The 21,672-nt window shown below is 40.6% G+C and overlaps 1 protein-coding gene across 2 annotated transcripts in view; it reads right to left on the bottom strand.

Moving 5' to 3' along the window:
• The window catches only part of Unc13c (unc-13 homolog C), a 449,047-nt gene that overhangs the window by 293,695 nt on the left and 133,680 nt on the right, over positions 1-21,672 (bottom strand). For both annotated transcript variants that reach the window (XM_087560698.1, NM_173146.2), the window contains 2 exon segments: positions 19,386-19,408; positions 18,763-18,827 (listed from right to left, as the gene is read on the bottom strand). In XM_087560698.1, the coding sequence (XP_087416824.1) occupies positions 18,763-18,827; positions 19,386-19,408 (88 nt within the window).

Consider the following 21,672-nt stretch of genomic DNA (forward strand, 5'->3'; position numbering starts at 1 on the left):
CTGTTTTCCAGGCTTCCTGCCTTCACAGGCTGTGGTGAGTGTAAACATTTGCTTCCCATCTGAACTGATGGTGGATCCACTGTGTGGGGCCCTCAGTTTGTGAGAATTTACAGTCATCACTTCTACTGATTCTTGGTGACAACTGCTTTTTAGAAAAATTACTTTCTACATATTGTAAGACTTATTCATATTTCCCCAATGTTTGATTTGCCAAACATTTATTTTACATAATTATGTTTTAAGAAACTTTCCTTTATATTTTCCTTCTTAATTTCAAATTTAACCATAAAACTCTACCTTGTAAAAGTCTTAATTTTTTTCCTACTCTTGAATTGACAAACATTTTAGGGTTATAGTATTTATATTTACAAATTACTATTTATAAATTATATTTTAAAACTATAGTTATAGATTAATCTATGTAAGCACAACAGCAAGCCATTCATGAGCTGTTCAAGAACAAATTTATTTCTCTTGTTAATGGACAGAAAGTTGCATTTTTTTTTTACTTCTCACTAGTTAAATTGAACACTCTTAAAGAAAAGGCCCAAACTGGGTTCCAGCTCAAGGGGAGGCCCCAGGGCCCTGACACTGTTACTGATGCTGTGTTGTGCTTGTAGAAGGAGCCTAGCATGGCTGCCCTCTGAAAGGCCCAACAAGCAGCTGAAAGAGTCAGATGCAGATACTAGCATCCAGACAATGGACAGAAGCCAGGGACCCCTGTGGTTGAATTGGGGAAAAGCTGGAAGAAGCTGAGAAGGAGAGCGACCACATGGGAAGACCAGCAGTTTCAATTGACCCAGACCTCTGAGATCTCAGACACTGAGCCACCAACCAGGCAGCATCCGCCAGTTCACATGAGGTCCCTGATACACATACAGCAGAGGACTGCCTGGTCTGCTCTCAGTGCACCTAACCCTCAATAGACTTGAGGTCCCAGGGAATGGGGAGGCCTGGGGGGTTGGGGCATGAGGGGTGAGGGGTGGGGGACACCTTTTGGAGGCCAGGGTGAGGGTGGAGGGGAGGAGGTATGGGATGGGGAGTGGTCAGGGGGCAGACTGGGAGAGGAATGAAGTCTGGACTGTAAAATGGGATTAAAGAATAAAAAAAGAAAACCTATACGAGCAAAAACAGTTACAGTAAAAAAGCACATTAGAGGTCCCTCTCAAGGAACTAGAGAAATGCAGTGTTCAGCAAGTAACTTAAAATAAATTGTAAAGGCACAATTGAAATTATAAGCTAAAAGGACAGGGGTATACTGCCGGTGTGGCCACTGTACTCTGGAGCTTGAAGCAGCTTCAATATCCTGCACAAGTTCTGCATAAGGTTGGACCTATTAGTATTCTGTCATGGAGATGGGGCAGGGGCTTGAGAGGCCCCACCTCTCCATGGAGATCTATAGGCAGTTAATGGCAGCTGCAGAGGAGAGTTTTTTTTTCCCCAGTGATATAGCCATTGGCAAGTTGTCTGTGCTCCTGTAAATAAACCCACTGAGGCTCCTGTAGGCAATTCTCCTGAAACTCATTGGGAGCTGTTTCAAAAGACGAGAAAAGACAGGTGTGGGGGCAGGGCTACTTGGTAATAGACAGTGTATCAGTGGAAATGAAGGGGACAATACAGGGTGAAGGGTTGAAAATGCTCAAAATACCTTCTATCAAAGTGTCATGAAACCAATTCTCTATTAACAGCTAACACAAATAACAAGCTGTATAATTATTTTGTTGAACTTGGATAAAATTATCATAGTATTCTGAGTAAGAAGACCAAGGCAGTCCCTAATTATTATTATTATTGATGCACATTTCTTTATATTTTTCAGATTATACCATTTTACGGAGAGCTCAACCTGGTGTGAATCTGGCTCTGTGCTCTGCACCAGACTGCAGTGCTGTGAAACTTAGTATATTCTTCCTCTTTTACAACCACCAAAACCAGAGTCAGGGTCACCGTCCAATGGGAGAAAGAGGCAGAGAGTTATTTTTGAGAGGTGTAATAAATGGGCATAGACAGTTAATGAATTAAATGCAAGCTAAAAAAACTATAGACTAGGGGTGAAGGAAGACATAACAATTTATTCTTTAATAATCAGGGAGCATCTAATTCCTATAACTGGTCACAAAGGACAAAAGCATAATAAAAGAAGTTGATTAAAACTTAGGACTTTAGCTGATTAAACAGGTTTTTTTAAAAAAGTACCCTGGTCAAACAGATGAAGTGAGCTTGAAAGGGAGAGAGCCTTGCAATATTCTCGTTAGGATACCCCAGAGTAGAGTCACTGGGCTTCAAATGGCTCCCCTCTGATAGCATGGGCTTACCCAGGTAATGTTTATGAATAACTCCCATTCTCTGTCTGCCCATGACTCACTGTGGTATAAGCCAAGGTAGCTGAGTGTATAGAATCTCCTATCACAGGCCTGAGCCTAGTATTACTCCAAGGAGATGGGTTTTTCTCAATAGTGAAATGGCTTAGAAGCATAGTTTTAAGTCTACTTATAAGTGTGGATCACTTGTTTAAAGTCACCTCATTCTTTTTGGAATTACTGGTTGTTTATTGTTATTAACACGTTTTCATGAAAATATTTTCTCTAGTAAACATTTTGCATCTTTATTAACATGGTTGCTTCTAAGCACATGTGCTAATGTATAAAAACAAAAGTCCAAGCCTTCAGCAGAACGTGCTGTATCACACAGGACTGCAAATTTAGAAACAGCAATAATAAGGCTCTCCCATGGGACCTCCTCATTGCCAAAGAGCAGGGAAAGCGGGGAACCAGAGTGCTGGGTATCAGTGGAAGCCTATGCCTCAGAATTGCAAATCCTTCAGGACATACTCATGATGCAACTTCCTGGAAAGTCAGACTAGGAATGATGACCAGCAAAAGGCCTACAGAATTTGCTCTAGAACAAAACTGGAAGCTGCCAAGAAAGAAAGGAAACAACTCTAAACTGATAAAAATAAAGGTTGAGAGATTTGTTTCATTTTGAGACAAATCAGGAAGATTTTTTAATTACTCCAGCTCATGGGAAAGGGTTAAATTAATAAATATTTCAGTTCTCCAGCTATGGCTTAACTGATTATACCATTGACCCTGGTATGTCTTCTACCAACATCAAATATAAAATGAACTGGGATGTGAACTTGGTTTTATGACTAGCCTGTAAATAGAAGAACACTGCCCAGGTCTATACTGGCCAGCTTAGCCCTTATGCTGACATTCAGTTTATGGCAATGGCCTTGAGGGGAACTAGAGATGGACTAGATTGTATTTTCATGGCAATCCACAGCATGTGAATTATCTAAACTCCATTGTTCGTTTGTTACTCATTATGGCTTTTCTCTGTGCCCTTGGCTGACAGATGTTAAAATTAAGATACTTCCCCTCTTCCAAAAGAGTGCTTAAGCTTAAGTTTCATCAGAATATTGTTTGGTCTTTCAAATCTAAACCCACTATCAGCAGCCTATCAGAGCTGTCCACATCGAAGGGAATTCAAACTAAGACCAGGGTTGCTGAGACGAATCAATTGGTAAAGTCACTTTCTGCCAATCCTGATAGCCTGATCTGGATCCTCAGCACCCGGTGGAAGAGAGGACTGACTCTGATCTCCATGTGTGAGCTGCAGCACACATGCACACACAGAATAAAAGCAAAAGTTGGCTGTTAATGACCAAAATGTAGCAAACGTCTGTTTGTTGTGTGTCTGTTTTCATGTGTAGCAATTACTTTTTGTCTAACAGCAACTAGGAAGGAAATCAGAATTGTTCTTTTAGACAGATGAAAAATGAGCACACTTCCAGAAAAAGGAAGTATTATTTACTGCTAGGAACAGACACCATGACAAAGGCAATTCTTAGAAGGACAGCATTTAATTGCGGCTGGCTTACAGGTTCAGAGGTTCAGTCCATTATCATCAAGGTAGGAACATGGTGGCATCCAGGAAGGCAGGTATGGTGCAGAAGGAGCTGAGAGGTCTACAGAATACTAGCTTCCAGGCAGCTGGGGTGAGGGCCTTAAAGCCCACACCCACAGTGACACACCTATTCCAACAAGGCCACGTCTACTCCAACAGGGCCACTTCCTGGGCTGAGCACATACAAACCATTACACTTCCCATGGCTATAATTTGGGTTGCTATTTAGCTTGAATTTGATTTGAGACCCCTGAGTTTATACAAGAATCAAATTACTGAGTTCCACTTTTAAATTTAAAAAGAGAGGATAGATGACAGTTTTATTGTTGTTTATCTATATACAATGATATCCTAAGGATTGATTGACAGCTGTCGCAGTCTCTATGACATAGTTACCTGCCTTGTTCCTGATCTAAACAAGGCAGTATGTACTGTTAGGAAAACATAATGGTGTCCTTATTTCTGCCCACTCATCCCCTCCCCCAGTCTAGATTTCTAGGTATTTTACCATTCTCCCCTAACTCCACTTTCTGTTAAAACTAAACCTCAAATCACTAAAACTTAAGTCTCAAATCCCCTAGGATGTAGCTCAGTAGCCCTAGTCATTCATTTAACATTCCTGTTAAATGAATTAACAGCCATTTCCTGTTATTCTTAAGCCAAGCATGCTGCAAGCTGGGGCCATTTTCTAGCACTTTGTTTCAATGGTATTCCAGAAACTTTACCACTGCTGGGTCTTAAAAACATAACAAAGTTCCTCTATGTCCACCTCACACTTCAGGCAACAGAGATTCCAATTTTCAAGCCATCATTTATGTCTTTGCTGGCTTCTCCTAGCAGAAAACTGGAATGTCCTCAAAGGAGGACAAAGCATGCACCATGCAATACCTAAGGGATGGTGGAGGTGACCAGGACACTGCCTTTCCACAATACAATGATACCTAAAGGAATGTGAGACCACCAGGATGATCCTACTTCCCCTCAATCCAATGATACCTAAGGGAAAGTGGAGGCTGCCAAGATCTTATTTTCCCATAATGCAATGGTGTCTAACAAAAATGGAGGCATCCTAGGCTCTGCATGCCCACATACAGTGACACCTATGGGAATAGAGAGGCCACCTATAACTCACTGCTTCTCTAGGATGCCACTGCACCATGGAGAGCTAATAACTCTTCAGGTATTTAGACTAAGTAAAGCAGGTTTTAAAACACAGCAAAAACAATAACATATTGTTAGCTAATAGTTTAGTGATTTCCAATCGGCACCAACCTGTCTTCAAAATATATCACAGTAGTTATAAGCCTTGTACTTCTACCAAATTGGACAGGCAGTCCTTATAGCTGAAGCAATTGCTTCCAACCATAGTATAGCAAGAAAGTCCAGTCAATATATCAAGTGCCATTTGACATATGCTAGCCACATGAAACCACAGTTTTAATTTCCAATTCATATAAATTGTGTGTCATCCTCTCAATCACTTTCCTAACTAAATGCAGCAAGCACAAGAGGAAAGATGGCTGCATATGTCACATCTATATAGATCCAAAGGACCCAAAGAATGGACAGGGCTTTTGCACTTGCTGTGCTCTGTACAAACCTGTTGACTTGATGCCAAGTGAATATGATTGTCGCCCCTCGTGAGTTTTTCCTTTCTTAGTCAATGGGCATTAGCATGAATATTTTGTCATATTTTTACTATGTTTATGTTATCTGCTCCTCTGACCTAAATAGAGTCTGAATGCTAGAGAAACTCTGGTTATCCTATCTGGTAGAGTTCTACTGTAGCTGGATTGACAGCAAACACAAAATTGCTAACCACTAATGTATAGTAAGTGTTATGTGTTGCCAGTAGGGAAATGCTCAGTGATAGGAGGTAGAAAGAAAGACTTTCTAAGCAGAGGTGGCAGAGTCTGTGTCCACTAACAACTCAAAGTGGGTCTTCTGGACAAGGACAAGGAAACAGCTCTTTGTCCAGGCTGCAATTCCCTCTGTTAGGCAGAACAGAGCTACAGCAAGGACTGACAGTTATGGCCAAAGAAATGTACCAGGTGGGGTCCAGACTAGGACACTACCTTTTCAAGCTTTATTCTATGCACTTTCTTCAGTAGATCTCAGGAAAAGAGGCTGCATGGGGCAAGTGTGTTGCTCAATTTACTTCTCTCATGAAAGGTTCTAGTGATTAGACACTCGTGTTACATCAGGCAAACCATCTAGGGGTAAGTTAGGGCAGCCAGATCCCCCAAGATCATCCAGCATGGGCAGTTATCTGTTCACTCCACATTTTTCCAGTTTGACATCTAGAATTTTGTACTTTGGAAAATCCCTCTTTTGTATCTAGAAAATTGTACCCCTGATCACCACAAACAAAGTTGTACTTTTTTGACACTCTGTCATAAAACTATCTCCCCTTCCCCAACCCCATGGACGTTGGACAAGAAGTAGGACACATTGAATGATCCTGTGAATATATTATAATGTAATGTGATTGAAGCCATTGCCCATGGTTTTTCAAATCAATCAGTGAGACAGAGATTCTGCAGCGGTGGCTTCGAATCTACCTCTTTCAAGTACGTGTCCTGAAGCCATCTTTATTTGTATGGATGGATTATATTGTGACGGTGTCATGTGTCTGCAGAGGTTTCTACTTGGATTGTTCTAGCAGTGACGGTTTGTACACACCTCAGGCTCTGGCTTCTCCTACCTGGCACTGTTGAGTACCACACCAAGATAATGAGCTGGAGGTACAGTGATGCTTATCATGGCTGACAGAGTTGTGTGAAAGTCCTCAAAGCAAAAGACACTCGGGCATGCCTGAGTGCACCTGCCGCAGGAGGCTAGTGTCTCTCTAAGCATTAAGTCTTTCATACTTTTGACAGGTAACTCTGCCCCAGTTGTTCAAACCTATATAGTGCTGTGAATTTAAGCTCACTGGCTTCTCTTTTTCTTTCCTCTCCAAGGAGTTGTTTTCAGTGATGATGTTCTCAGGACATCTGACTCAGTATTATATAAGGTGCAGACATTCACTACTGTACGTGATTCAGAGGCTACTACACATGCTTCCTATGTGTAGTCAGACATTCAGAGTTTCAGCTACCTCTCCTGTAGGAGGAACTAAGCAAGGACTGCCCAGGGAACACACACACACACACACACACACACACACACACACACACACACACACGATAGCTATTTCCCAACAAAGGCAACTTGAGACACTGGGGACCAATGGGACACTGGGAAGCAGGTATAAAGGTTCATCTATTTCCTGAAATAAATGAGTTCTGCTTTTACCACTTGCCTGACTCCCAGGATCCTGTGCCTCCCCCCATGCCTCCAAGGGTCTTAACTGGGGAAAACAACACTCTCTAAATATACCTTGCTTATTACTTTTAAATTTAGCCTCAGGCAAATTCTTCGGACAAGGGCAGAAAGCAGCCCCATTGTTTGCCAAAATATCACAGGAATATAATATTCAGTGTGTATAATACTTCGTATAATGCATAGCAGAATGGATCCAGACACGATGTTAGTTATTTTAATATCAAATATTTATCAATCTGGCATAATAGTAAAGCACTAAAGTCCTGTAATCCTGTAGGGCATGTTAAATGCAGGTCTGATATTTAGACATTCTTTCTCCTTGAACATATTTGATATCTCTGAGCCTCAGTTATCACTTATTTCTAATGTTACAATTCTTACCTACCTCAAAATTTGTTAAGAGAATTAAATAAAGTGCCACACGGGGTTTCAATATGGGGTGACTATAACGTGTCAAAAAGTATTAGTGATGGGGTCATGAGGATAATTATGAATGAGACAGGTTCCACTTTTTTAAAACATCACCTAAAATACCTCTCTGTAGTGAGCACATCATATATCTACGCTTTCCAAACAGTAAAGATGGCTTAGAGAAGGAAGCCCCTTCATCTGCTCGTCTTTAGAATCAATGTGTCTTGAGAATTACAGTGTGGTTCTGGCAGGAGGCTGTTAAATATTTAAGAAAGTGTTATGGATTGAGGAATTCGCTACTTTAAAGGAAGAGTGAACTATTATAAGGCTGTGGGAGAGTATTATTTTTCTGAACTGTGATTATTTTCTTGTTCTGCTGTATTGTTGTATGGGCTATGGAGATTATTTGCCAACTTCCTTCATGGGATATAATGGAAGCTTCCTTGGGTAATATACTGGTTACTATAGAGCTATTAATTACTCCTCATTGATTTTTTTCCTCTGACATATTTTATGTTAGCGATTCTCATCATGACACTTTGGGATGAGTCTGTGAGGTTAGGAACTAAGGTGTGTATGCATCATAGCTCCCTCTTGTTTGTGGGTTCGCACTTGTGTGTTTTGACTTAGTCACTGTAATTTAAATGAGAACGAACCCCTTAGGCTCATACATTTGAGTACTTGGTCCATAGGTGATAGAACTGTTTGGGAAGAATTAAGAGGTATGGCCTTGTTGAAAGAGGTTTGTCAAAGGGCAGGCTTTGAGGTTTCATAAGCCTTCTCTCATGTCTGTTTCTTGCTTGTGAGATGTAAGATCTCAGCTGATGCTCCAACTGCCTGATGCTATCTGAAACCACTTGAAGGCATAAATTAAATGAAATGCTTTCCTTTACAACTTGTCTTGGCCATGATGATTTATCACAGCAATAGAAAATAAACTAGTAAAAATTTGGTACTAGTGGGCTGTTATCACTTTGAAGAACCTGACCATGTTGTTTTTGTGAGGAATGTTGAAGACTTTGGGACTTTGAACTAAAAACGTGGTTGAATCCTGTAAGCAGAACTTAGTAGGCCATCCTAGGAGGGATCCAGAAGACAGTACTACTGAGGGCTACGCAGACTATGGAGGTCTAGCTCAAGAGGTTTCAGAGAAGGACAATACTACGACATGGAATAGAGAAAACTCTTTAGATATTTCTCTGTACAATGGGATTGCTTTCTGCCCTTCCCAAATCAATGTGCCTAAGGTGAAATTTAAAAGTAATCAGACTTTTTTTTTTTAAGCAAAGGAGACTCAAGAAAGCCTGACATTGACTCTGTCGTGTGGTTATTAGTAACCACTCTTATGCAGGTCTACAATCAAAAGGAGCAAGTAGAGAAGAAAGAAATTAAAAATGTACAGTTTGAAGAGAAAAAGAACACTGGGAAGTTTAATGCTGGAGCCAAGGCTTATGCAGAAAGAATTAAGGAGGAGCCTTATCTGAATTGGAAAAAGGGTTACCATCAGGATAAGACCCCACCCAGCTAAGCTTCCAACCTGTGAAAAGAAAATGCCTAAAGCACTTTCTGGTCCCACAAGGAAGCAATAAATAAGAACTCCTACAAATGTGATTCAAAGGCATCTGGATCCTTCTCAAGCTGTCAGCTGACCTTCCCAGTATCCTCATGTGGCTCTGAGTTTAGAGTCATAATGGTACAATATGTGAAGAGGGGCTTGTAGAATCTTCTTCTTCAGTTGAGGAGAACTGTTGAGACAAGGCAATGTGTAGCAGGAGCGAATGCCTGAATGAAGGTCTCAAGAAGGCAAGAGGCCCTGAGAGATCATTACGTAAAGCTGTGAAAGTGAATTCTGTATTTCCTTGGAGACCTCAAGATGTTGGAGGTACCAGAACCATGGGATAGCTGCCAAGAAGAGCTGCAGACAGGGAGCATAACCAGATCAAGAGAGAGAAGTTTGTTGCAGGTAGCAAAGACAGAAGAGCAGAACCATTTAAGTCCTTTGATGTTAGACACAGTATTGAGCTACAGGATTTGAAGTTTGGCTTGCAGGGCTACATCTTGGTTTGGTCCAGTATTTTATCGTTGTGCCTGTATTCCTCCATTTTGAAATGGTAATATCTATTTTTGCCATTGTGTATTAGAAGTATATAATTTAGTTTTTTGTTTACAAGGGGCCTTTAAAAGATTGCCTGAAGTTTCAGAAGAGACTTTGGACTTCAAAAGTGTTGAGACTGAAAAACTATTGGGGGACAAAATTGGACTAAGTACATTTTGCAATATAACATTGCTATGAGCCTATGAGAGGAAGACTGGGGTGGTTTGGATGAGAATGCCTCTCATAGGCTCATATATTTGAATACTTGGTCCTCAGTTGGTAGACCTGTTGGGAAGAATTAAGGGTGTGGTCTTGTTGGAGGAGATGTCTCACCTGGGCAGGCTTTAAGGCTTCAAAAGCCTCCCACCATCCCCAGTGTGCTCTTTGACTCCAGCTTGTGAGCTCTCAGCTGCTGTTCTAGCCTCCTGCTGCGGTGCCTTTGCTACACTGTCATGGACACTCACCCTCTGAAACTGTAAGCCCAATTAAATGCTTCCTTTTTAAATTGCATTGGTCATGTGTTTTATCATAGCCACAGAAAATAAACTAACATAGTCATTTTCTAACACGGGTCATTAGTTCTACTCCATGTAACAGGTAGCATATTCTGTGGTTATGCAACAACTTTTTAAAGAGTGCTTGAATGCTGATTTCATGAAGGTGGAATTTCTGCTCTCTCATCTAGAAAGTGTTAGAGGATTAAGCAGGATTCTGTGTGATGTATTTAAAACTCTCAGATTTATTCATGAATGTGAGGCAAGTCAGAGATGGAGAGATCTGTCTTGAAGTTTGGAATATATAAATATTCACCAAGGAAGTTGAACACAGAGGAGCTTCTGGAAGATGGTAGTGTGTCTTATGACTTTCCTCAAAAAAAAATCATATTCTCCTCAAGGTTATTATCTGGTGTTTCTCTCGGCTAATATTTTGCTTTCTAGCACAGGTTGGCTGCATGTTTGCAACCCTCCTCCTTTAGCTTCCTGAAATGCTGGGATTGCCATTACCACACATTACTATGTCTGCCACTCTCCTGAGATTTCTTAACAAAGAATCTAATTCTTCTGAGGCTGAACCCTTATAACAGGCTGCTCTGTTAGATGGGTTCTCCCATGATGCTCTAGGTTCAAAGAGAATAATGTCTGCTCTGAATTGAGTGATAGTTTTGTTTTGTTTTGTTTTGTTTTATATTGATCTTGAAGGGGGGGATTCTTGAATAGGGTTGGCCTAGTGAATTGGGAGAAGTAGCTTATGTTTATGGTCTTAATGTTCTGAGAAAGGAGCAGCCTGTGACTTGTACAGGTATGACGGACATCACTGAAATTGACAAGATTTTAATAAGCACATAATTTGGAAAGTATATGAAGTAGGCAATCTTCTAATAAATGAGAATTAGTAAGAGTTAATAACTTGTGCAAAGCAGGGGGAAGTGAGGTTTTGATTGGATTTTTATTTACTTGCTCCTTTGAGAGAGGATCTCTTGTAGCCCAAGCTAGCTTAAAAATCACTATGTTGCTGAGGGTCACCATGAGCTCCCAGCTACTTGGATTATAGGTGAGCACCATTATGTCCAGTTCATGTTCTTGGAGCAACCCCAAGACTCTGTGCATGCTAGGCAAACACTCAATTAAATGAACTATATCCCAAGTGCCTGAGTATGTTCTTTCATGGTAATTTGTCCATTACCTAATAAAGAAAAGTCAGGTCCCATCTGAGCTAACTAGTGCTGTGCATATTGATTATACCAGCAGCATTGAAGGAGATTGCGATCTCCTTCTCTAAAGGGAGGAAGGTTTCATAGGGACTTGAAGTCATCCTGTGAGGATCCAGAATCTAAAAACTGTATGTCTTTCTTAAGAATCAAAGCATTTTCATACAATCAATGAAGTTTGGTGTTGTGCTTATCCACACTCACTGCTATCATTAAGTTACAGCTGTTAGCAGTTCTTCTAGGCTCCGCCTCACAGTTACCTGGCAATAGCCAGGTATTCCTGACTCATTATAAAAGGGGCTGTTTGCCCTCTTCTCATGCTTACTCTCTTATTCTCTTTTCCCCTTCCCTCTCTGTCCCTTCTCTCCCCATTCCCCTGCCCCCATCCACATGTTCATGGCTGGCCTCTACTCCTCTCCCCACCCCCCTTTCCTTTTTCTGTCTCAACTCCCTCAATTCTCATCCCCATGTCCTAAATAAACTCTATTTTATACTATACCAGTCCTGTGGCTAGTACCTCAAGGGGAAGGGATGACTCAGTATGGGACCACAGAGGCATCCCCTCACCTCACCATACTGTGCCTCTATCAAACATATCCTTGGCTTCCTTTCACTTTTTATAAAACACAACAATGATGGGAAAATTGATTGGTGGTTAGGATAAGGTATGTCTGCTCTGGAGGAGGACTACATGGAAGCCTCCTGGTGTACTCTTGTGTGTGTGTGTGTGTGTGTGTGTGTGTGTGTGTGTGTGTGCGCGCGCACGCACGCTACAGTCAGGCATCCCTTTTCTTCCCACACTCCTCCAAGCTTCCACCTCTACCTCTGGCATGATTGTGCCTGACACTGGGTGATAAAGGTTTTCTCTGGAATCATTTAATCAAGCTAAACTCCTTCAAAAGACTATTTAATTTTAGAAATTAATAGGAGCTATATGAATGAAAAATGCTAATGAGAGCTGGGAGGAGGAACACTGTGTTCTTTTCATAAAATAGAGACAGAAGTCATGAAAGCTATTCAAATCCACACAAAAGGATCGACATTTCACACTACAGATGAAGCTGGTAAGTACCTTTGAGTAGGAAAAGACTGGGTATAAGGAGTCTAATCCTTAATAGCACAGAGATTGGACATAACACAGAAGCAGAGACATGCTACAGCTGAGGTCAATGTCAACGTATGGAGGTTAAAACTACAGCATTGTGATACAGTGCAACAATGAGTTGTGAAATCAGTCCTAGATCATTCATAAAGTTGTCAATCTCCAATCCAGTCTTAATCTAAAGCAAGCTCTCTGCTCTAGAAAGAAGGGAGATGTTTTTGTGGAAAACAAATAGCTGGAAGTGAGAGTCTGGGGCTCTTATTTCTTCCACCATGACCCATTAGTAGGTACAGAATTTACTACATGGGCTAGCTCACTGCTAAACACTTGGAGATCTACGAGCAGAAGATGCAGAATGTAGGGTCAACTGGAAGCCCTTAGATGAGAGATTTAGCAGTGGGAGCCATCATTGTCTAGGCTTAAAGGGATTTCTGATTCATGAACATCAGTGCCAAGAACCAAAGTTGAGAAATGTGTCTAACTGAAAGAAACAATTCCTGGGTACAAGAGAGAAGACTTAATCTAAGAAAATGTAGGCCCTGGGGCCTTGGAAAATCAGAGCAAACCTAGCTTCTGTGTTAAACAGATAATTTAGAGGATGGCTAGGAGGAAATCAAAGATGGGAGTCAGGAAGAGAGTATGAGGACAGTGCAGCCTCGAAGTTTTATGGAGAAATAGAAACACAATGCAACAACAAGTTTGTGCCAGACTCAGGAGTATGAATAGTGTATGCCCCTGGCTTTAGTTAGGTCCTACAACAGTCAGAGCTGTTGCAATCGAGGTGAAGCATAAAATGAAGAAACAACAGGAAACATTGATTTGTGTGTTTTTGCAAGCTGTGTGTCCATGGGAACAGTTGAACAGCCCTGAAAATCTGGGCTTCTTTTTCTCCCCAATTTTAACTGGTCAGTGGGTTGAAAATGAAGTCAGAGCACAAATCCCAGCTCCACTCTGAGAGTTCCTCATATACTGCCATTTTCCCTTGAGACATTCTCTACTTTTCTTCCTTCCTGTTCCTTCCTTGCCTCTCTCCTGGTAACGGTGGTTGGGAGATGTAAGATACCTGTGCGTAAGGGAACAGCCATGGCCCACTTCAGAATCATGAAAGTTCCATCCCATGAGTTAAAGAAATGTAGTGATCTTGAGAAGCATTCTGCAGTGTGGAGGGAGAGGAAGAGGGATGGGAAATCTCCAGCTTCAAACGGCCATCCTTTACCTCTATGTGGTAGCAGTTTTTTAAAATGAGTCTTGAGTTTTGTGTTCTAAAAAAATCTTCCTGTTTATGTCATTTTCTGACTCTGTGCTTATGACATCAACACATCTGCAACAATTTCAGCTTCTCAGTAAGGAAGGAGTGTTTGATCTTGTCACAGACACACTTGGCACACATGGAACCATTGTAGGCTGAGCTGATATGAGTCTTTGTTTTAGACAATTTCATAAGAATTGGAGGTCTTACAGCATGAACCCCTTGACATTTGCCTGTCCACATTTCACATGTGAACTTAGGTCCTTTCCCAGCCTTCTTGGTGTAAAGGTTAATTACCCTATTATCAGGGCTCTGAGACAGCCTAATTTTACTAAAGGCTATATTGCAGGAGAGCCTATCATGATATGTCAAATGGTATGAACCATTCTGACTGCCTTTAAGCGGCACTGCTGGAAGAGGAAACAAGCTATAGCATTTCTTTAATTCTTCTTCAGAGAAGGCTGGTACTTGGGAATAAGGAAAAATGAATCATGGAAATGTTCCCCACGCAACCAAGGAGACTCTGATGACAGAAGCTCCAAAGAGGAGACAGCCAAAGGGTGTCACTCTAAATAAAAGGAGGGCTTATATTTGGAGAAGGGTCTCTTACCATCTCACTCACAATTATTTACTTAGGTGAGCTTGTTTAATTGCAGCTGGGTCCCAAAGAAGGTACATTCAGATACTAAGATATCCTTTAGAGAGAATCTGACCAGAGCATGGTAGTTTGATGGCAGTCTCTAGCTGTCGCATTTCCAGAACCCATGATGGCATCAATTCCTGGGCTATATTTCTCACAAGCTGCTCCCGGCTAAGACTGGACCCACAGAGGCCATACAGCTGGCCACTTAGCTGATACAAGGCTCCTCTGGTAGGCAGCCTTCTGCCTGCAGCTCTTTCCATGTCTTTCTTGTGATCGGTTTCTGGCTCATCATACCTAGTCCCTCTTCTTCCCCATGCCTGCTGCCTTTTCAGATGTTAGAGCTGTACCAGGGCCCTTTTTCCTATACCTCCCCCTTGCCCCTTACCCATGAGGCACTCCTCCCAGGTGACCACATGACACACTAGCAAAGGACTGACAGCTGCTTTCCATACAAGTCTTTCTTTACACTTATGACAAAAATTACCCAAACTTTATCAAACTACCAAACATTAGATGCTGTGGATTTCTTGAAATATGTGTCCCCTTCCAGCCTTCTCTCTCAATCTATTCTTCTCTTCACATTTTCTCCCTCCTGATTTCTCTCCTGGAGGAGGACCTTGGCATCTTCACTGTGGCAAAATAGAATGAAGTGTTGTGTATCCTTGCTGGTAACACTGAAAAGAATGTGTAGAGAGCTGAGTGAAAATGAGAACGTGGGATTATTACTCTCTGATCTAGTTTCAGGATGAAGAAGCTGGTTTTCATGGATGTAGGAGAAAGCAGGGTTTTAGGGGTATGGTTGAGTTTGAATAGATGAGGCATGTGAGAATGGCCTGTGAAAGACAAGGCTGATGTTGAAGTTGGATCTGCTCTCAGTTTTCTTGGACAGTAAAATGTGTGATAAAGAGGAATGACAGCCACACTGCCTGGAATCCTCCCAAAAATATCAAATGTTTTCAGGAAGGCAAAAGGAGTACATCTGATTGAAAGAACATTCTCCAGGCTTTCCCCAACAGGAAGTAAGTATTCAGGCAGAGACAAGTCTGTCTTTTCTTTTTTAATTTATGTAAAGTTTTATTTCATGTCTCTTTCACCCTTCTTCAAAAAGGCATGTCAGTAGCAGACATATTAAAAAGATATAAATACAAGAGTCAAATATATCCATAGTGATACAAACTGTCTCTGTGTCTGTCTGTTTCTACCTCTGCCTCTGTCTAACTCTGTCTCTGTCTCTTTGCCTATGTCTCTTGCTCTCTCTCTCTCTCTCTCTCTCTCTCTCTCTCTCTCTCTCTCTCACACACACACACACACACATACACACACATACACACACACACACACAGGTGTGGTGGTGTACACTGACTATTTATGAGGCCATGATTTTATATCCCCAGCATCCAAGCAAAATGCTGAGCATAGCAATGGGTCCTTATAACCCCACTGATAGGAAGATAGCAATAGGCAGGTGCCCGGGCCTTGCTGGCCAGCCAATCTCACTGAATCAGCCAGCTCTGGACTCAGTGGTAGATTTTACCTCCAAAAATAAAGTGGTGAACACTGGGTATCAACCTCTGACCTCCATATATGAGCATACACACATACACATGCACATGTATATACACATTACACACAGGCACATAAATAAATATACATATGTGTGTGCACACGTGTGTGAGCTCACACACACACACACACACAATTACATTTACCTTCCAAACAGTTAGAAATTTATAAACCACCCATTTAATAAAAATATGGGTGCAGGTCTCTGTTGCTATCATACAGATAAAGATGTACGTTTCACGTGAGTTATGGGATCAAGGTGTTTGTGATGTGGTGGGTACTATGGCGGTTGAGATAGAGGTCTACAACCCAGTATCATGACACCATGCCACATCACAGCTTCATAACCAAACTAGAATTCAGCTTAAATTATTTTTGAAGATGATCCTCTTATTGAATTAGCTTTAGCAAACAAAAAATATCTTTTATAGAATAGTGAAGAACTGAGTTATAAATTACCCAAACTTCCCTTGGATATTTCCTAGTGCTCCTTTGAATTTTAAAGCTTACTTGAGTCATTCTGAGAGACATCAGTCATGTGAGTCAATCATCACATATTTAAAGATATAATACACACCGAGATGTCTGCTGCTAATTTTCAATGACACATCTAAAAACATCTAGCAGAAGAACCTCTGAGAGTTTAAAGTATCGTCTTAAGTACATTGATTCATGTGGGAAGACCTGTTCACTGTGGGCAACACATTTCCTAGGCTTGAGATTCTGGATTGAATAGACTGGAGGAATCCATCTACGTTCTAGCATGTCTAAACTCGTGGTCCAGCTTCCTTGTGCATACATTGTGACTGAACAGCTGATAGATGCTGATGCTATCTATAATTTCTCCACAGTGATAAACTACAACCCAGAACTGTGGACTGAAATAGGCCCTTTCTCCTTTAAGTTGCTTTTATCAAGATATTTCATTATAATAGGCAAAAAGCTAAGATATATACACAATATAAATACCAATTTATTATATTTATTGGGGAAGCTAAAATGAAATTAATATATGCATGTTAATTTATAAGACATTTAATCTTGAAAAACCCCAGTTTAAAATAACGAGCATGTATTTAATAAAAAAATCTGTTGAAGAAATGAGACTATTATAAAGCAACAGACTATGAAAACCTACAGTTTAAAAACCTCAAAGTTGTATAAAAGTTTGCTCTGTAGACAAATATATTAAAATTTGAACACATATAACACATAAACTATATTCATAACTATATATATACAAACTCTGTCTATTTTTTAATTCAAAATTACACTTAAAAATCTAACTATTCCTTCACAACAGCCACACCAGCTCACATACTCACAAGGATGGAGGAAATTCTGGTGAAGAGATACAGGCAGTCAGTGGCTACGGAGGGAGGGAGCATCAGTTTTCTCTAGGGATGAGCCCTCTGGTAGGTCATCCGATCCTAAGTGGCCAGCCCTACACACACACACACACACACACACACACACACACACACAAGTTGAGTGCATAAGAAGAGATTATGAATTTGAGAGGGAGTGGAGGTCATAGGAAGAGTTGGAGGGGGAGAAAGAGAGGTGAAGATAATATAATGATATAAATTCAGTACTTATGCATGAACTTCTCAACGTAAAAAAGAATATTGTACAGAGGCAAAGTGCCTGACTATTTCAATGTTTATTATAGAACATTTATGAGACGAGAACCTAAAGCAGTTTTGAGACTACTACAGTAGAAACCGTTAGTACTGTTCTGAAATATGTGCCTCATATAGAATTAATGAATGCGAAGTTTGGAAGGCACATTGCTAAGTGAAAGCGAGAAAGCCACGAGCTGCACATATAACCAGCACAGTGATTGAGCACATGGAATCTGGTCATTTGGGTTTAAATACTGGCTTCGCCGTTCTCTCCAGTGAGGGAAACCTTCTCAGAAGCCTCACACATTGATGACCTCACTTGTAAAATCAATGTCAAAATAGTACTTACCCCAGGCCACAGTAAGCTTGAACTAGTCATAAATCAAGCAACTTGAAGAGTTTGGCACAAGGCAACATTTACATAACGCTTAATAGCCTCACATGTAGAATGACCTTATTTATGTTAAAAATCTGAAATGATGACAGTACCGAAGGGCTGATAGCCAGGAACAGGAGAGAAGACATAATCATAGGAAAGGATCAGGGAATCATACATAGGGTGATGCCTGTGTGAAATTTGGGGCTTCAGAGAGGGCAATTCTTGTTTGGGTATTTGTTATTTCTATGATTAAATGTTGAACACTTGCTATCTTTGGTCATGCAATACCATGTCATGTGAAAAACAATGGGATAGGTTATATCTAGAGTTATTGATGTGTAAAATATTCATGGATAGGTAACATACAAGGAAACAGGAAAAAAAACCCACAGCTCAAATAAATCAGCAGTGTATGATGGCATGGCTATGTTTACGAATGAAATGATAATTTTAGGATCTAAGGTGGTGTGGTAATATCAATTCTCTCCTCCATGCATTTGTCCACATTGAATTACACATATATATTCCGGTGAGGACTCTTTGTCCTGAACATGCAGTGTAGTGTTAAGAACTCTACTATTAAAATGTAGCTGATGGTTAACAGCAAAAGCTATTTTCTGTTAAAACAAAACAGTGGGGCTGGCCGTACCACCAACATCATGATGCAAACACCTTGCCTTCAAAATCTATATTGGGAAGACAGCCAAGCACTGCTGGCATAGGAAATGAATTAGAGAGATTCAGACTTACTTACCCACCGAACACCTGGAGTGCGGAGAATTTGGAAGCATCCAAATCGTTGCCACTTACTATTCGAGCCTTAAACGAATCACAAGAAAACAAAAGAAGCAAGAGTTTAGCACTGGACAGGCTACAATTTGGAGACTGGGGAGACACGGGCCAACTGCACTACACATTGAGCACCTACGATGAGGAATGCTAAGCAGGGTCAGCTCCAAGTCAAAGCTGTGTTTTGGGAGGGGAGGTTTTGAAATCAGCTGCATTTAAACAAAAGCATTGGAAATGGCGTCATATTCCAAGTACTCTTTGCCCTTAAAACTTGGTAGGTTGCGGGAGAGACCATGAATCAGCCAGGAAGCTCAGGACTTAGCCAGACCTGAGAACAGATGCTCTGTTTGACCGTAGCAGACCCCTGGGTTGGCGAATAGAAGCTAACTAAATAAGTGCACAGCTGGCAAGGTGCAACCCCTTTGTAAATGCAACACACTCGGGGGACACTTAAAGGACAAAGAACAGAAAGCTGGGAAGACATGCATTTTCCACAACTCAGCAAGACTAACAAGGCTAACAGGTCACAAACAAACAGGTACAAAAGACAAGATCTGTCAGAGGGGAGAAAAAATTCTGATTGAAAACCTTTTCATCCACGGAGCTGCTGTCTGGAAGAGAATCGGGAGAAGGGATAAATGTTAGATGGAGCTTTCCAGAAACGATTGAACATACACATGAACAGAGTCATTGAAACTATTAAAAACTATTAGAAACCATTTCAAGACTGAACCCCAAGGGAGTAAGGGATCACTGAGTCTCATAATGTAAACAGCTAGATTTCTGACAGAATACTTGAAACGTAACAAGAGAGAATTCTAGACTCAATACAAGGAGATGTGTTCTACCCATAATGAGTACAGAGGTTGATTTATCTAAGTGTTTCGTCTGAGTTTCTCACACCACGAAACTTGAGTTAAATTATGAAGAGCCCATCTTACAAACATCAAAGCTGGTATCTGCAAAGATTAAATGGCTTCAGATCACAAACTAATATGCAGCAGAGGGAGGCTCACATCCAGGGCCCCTGCACCTCCCTGTGATGCTTTGGAGACTCAGAGCAGGTGAACAAAGCAACAGGGCTGGCGGGTCCACAGCCTTCCAGTGCAACTCTGGATAAATCAGGGCCTAATATATCTCAGTTCAGGTCAGTTCAGTTCTCCTGGGTATTTACCCAGTTGCCGTTTCCACAGTCAAGTCTGAAGCTGCTAAGATCATAAGGATATGGTCACCTCTGATTTACATGGGACTTTGCTCTTAAATTTATGTACTTTTCTTTATAGAGTGAAGCTGGAGAGGGGTCTCTACACAAACTGGAAGGGCCCCAGAACTGGAGTGCCCTTTCATTTATAAACACAAATGAGACTCAGTAAGATGCTGGTCCCCAAATTACACAGCTTAACAACCAACCACCTTTACCAGTGACAGTTTGAAATATGCTCACGTTTTTGACTCATTAAGTATGGGTTGACTGCTGTAGCCAAATAGTTTATGTACTTTTTTCTTTTTTTCTAAAATTTATTATTTATTTATTTTACACATATGGGTACACTGTCACTGTCTTCAGACACAGAAGAAGAGGGCATCAGATCCCATTACAGACGGTTGTGAGCCACCATGTGGTTGCTGGGAATTGAACTCAGGACCTCTGGAAGAGCAGTCAGTGCTCTTAACCACTGAGCCATCTCTCCAGCCCCTATGTACATTTTTTATAGTATCTCAGGATTGTCTTTAAATAGAAGATTAAAATTAAGTATTTTAATAAGTAATAAGATATGAAGCTTATTTGTGGCATAGATATTTTAAATACCACTTAAAATATAGCAAATAAAATTAAGTATTATTTAAAAAGAATAACATATCCTATCCAAAATGATATTCTTACAGATGACTCAAATCACGCAGTGACTAACATGATGTGATATCAATAGATCACACATCTATTCATCAGACAATTTGTACCAGAACTTTATTAAGTACTAAAGTTATTTGCTAAAATTTCCTAATAATTCTTAGGAACCATATTAAAATAGGATTGGACTGTGTCTTGCTTAGGTTTAATGTTACTAAAACCATTTATTTATGATGGAAATATTAGCCCATCCCCATCAGCAAGCACAAAAGTCTCTGATATCATTTTAGTTTATCTCTACATGTTATGGCCAGTAGATATTGAAATATTACAATAAATAACATAACTTTTAGAAATTGAGGTGCATGGGCTGGAGAGATGGCTCAGCCATTAAAGGCTAGGCTCACAACCAAAAATATAGAAATTGAGGTGCAAAATGCTGTCACTTTTCAGGAACTTTAGTTTTATAACCAGCACACAAAACAAAACAGAACCACTAGGACATTGCAAACATTAATAAAAAAGCAAAGAAATCAACTATCTACTGAACACATACAATAAAAAGTCATTACTTACATAATTGTAATAATTGGGCTTGAAAATAGATTAAAAGATCTATTTTAAATGTTTGATGTTTTGAATGAATAATTTACATTAGATACCTGTCTTCCATGCCAATCATCCAAGTGAGTGAGTCATTTTCTAAGCTCATCACCACTATGCAGCTATTAAATCTGGTCCATTCACTGTCCATTCATTCATTCATTCATTTGTTATTCAACACATATTATCAAGGGACCCTTTCTGTTCTTTTTGACACCTTTGTTATCTTTCTATTACACTGCCCTCTGAAACCTTTCTAATGAGGAAATGTGACCAGTTGTCCCCATTTTCCACAACCCACCAGTGATAGTGTCCCTGTGACACTTTCATCCCAGGTTACTTCAGTTTCCTGACTCATTTGTCTTCCACAGCTAATCTTCAGGCATAATTTAGGCACAGAAGCCCCATTCCATGTCAGTG

Source organism: Rattus norvegicus, chromosome 8 (assembly GCF_021556685.1).
Source record: "Rattus norvegicus strain SHRSP/BbbUtx chromosome 8, alternate assembly SHRSP_T2T, whole genome shotgun sequence".
Lineage (NCBI taxonomy): Eukaryota > Metazoa > Chordata > Mammalia > Rodentia > Muridae > Rattus > Rattus norvegicus.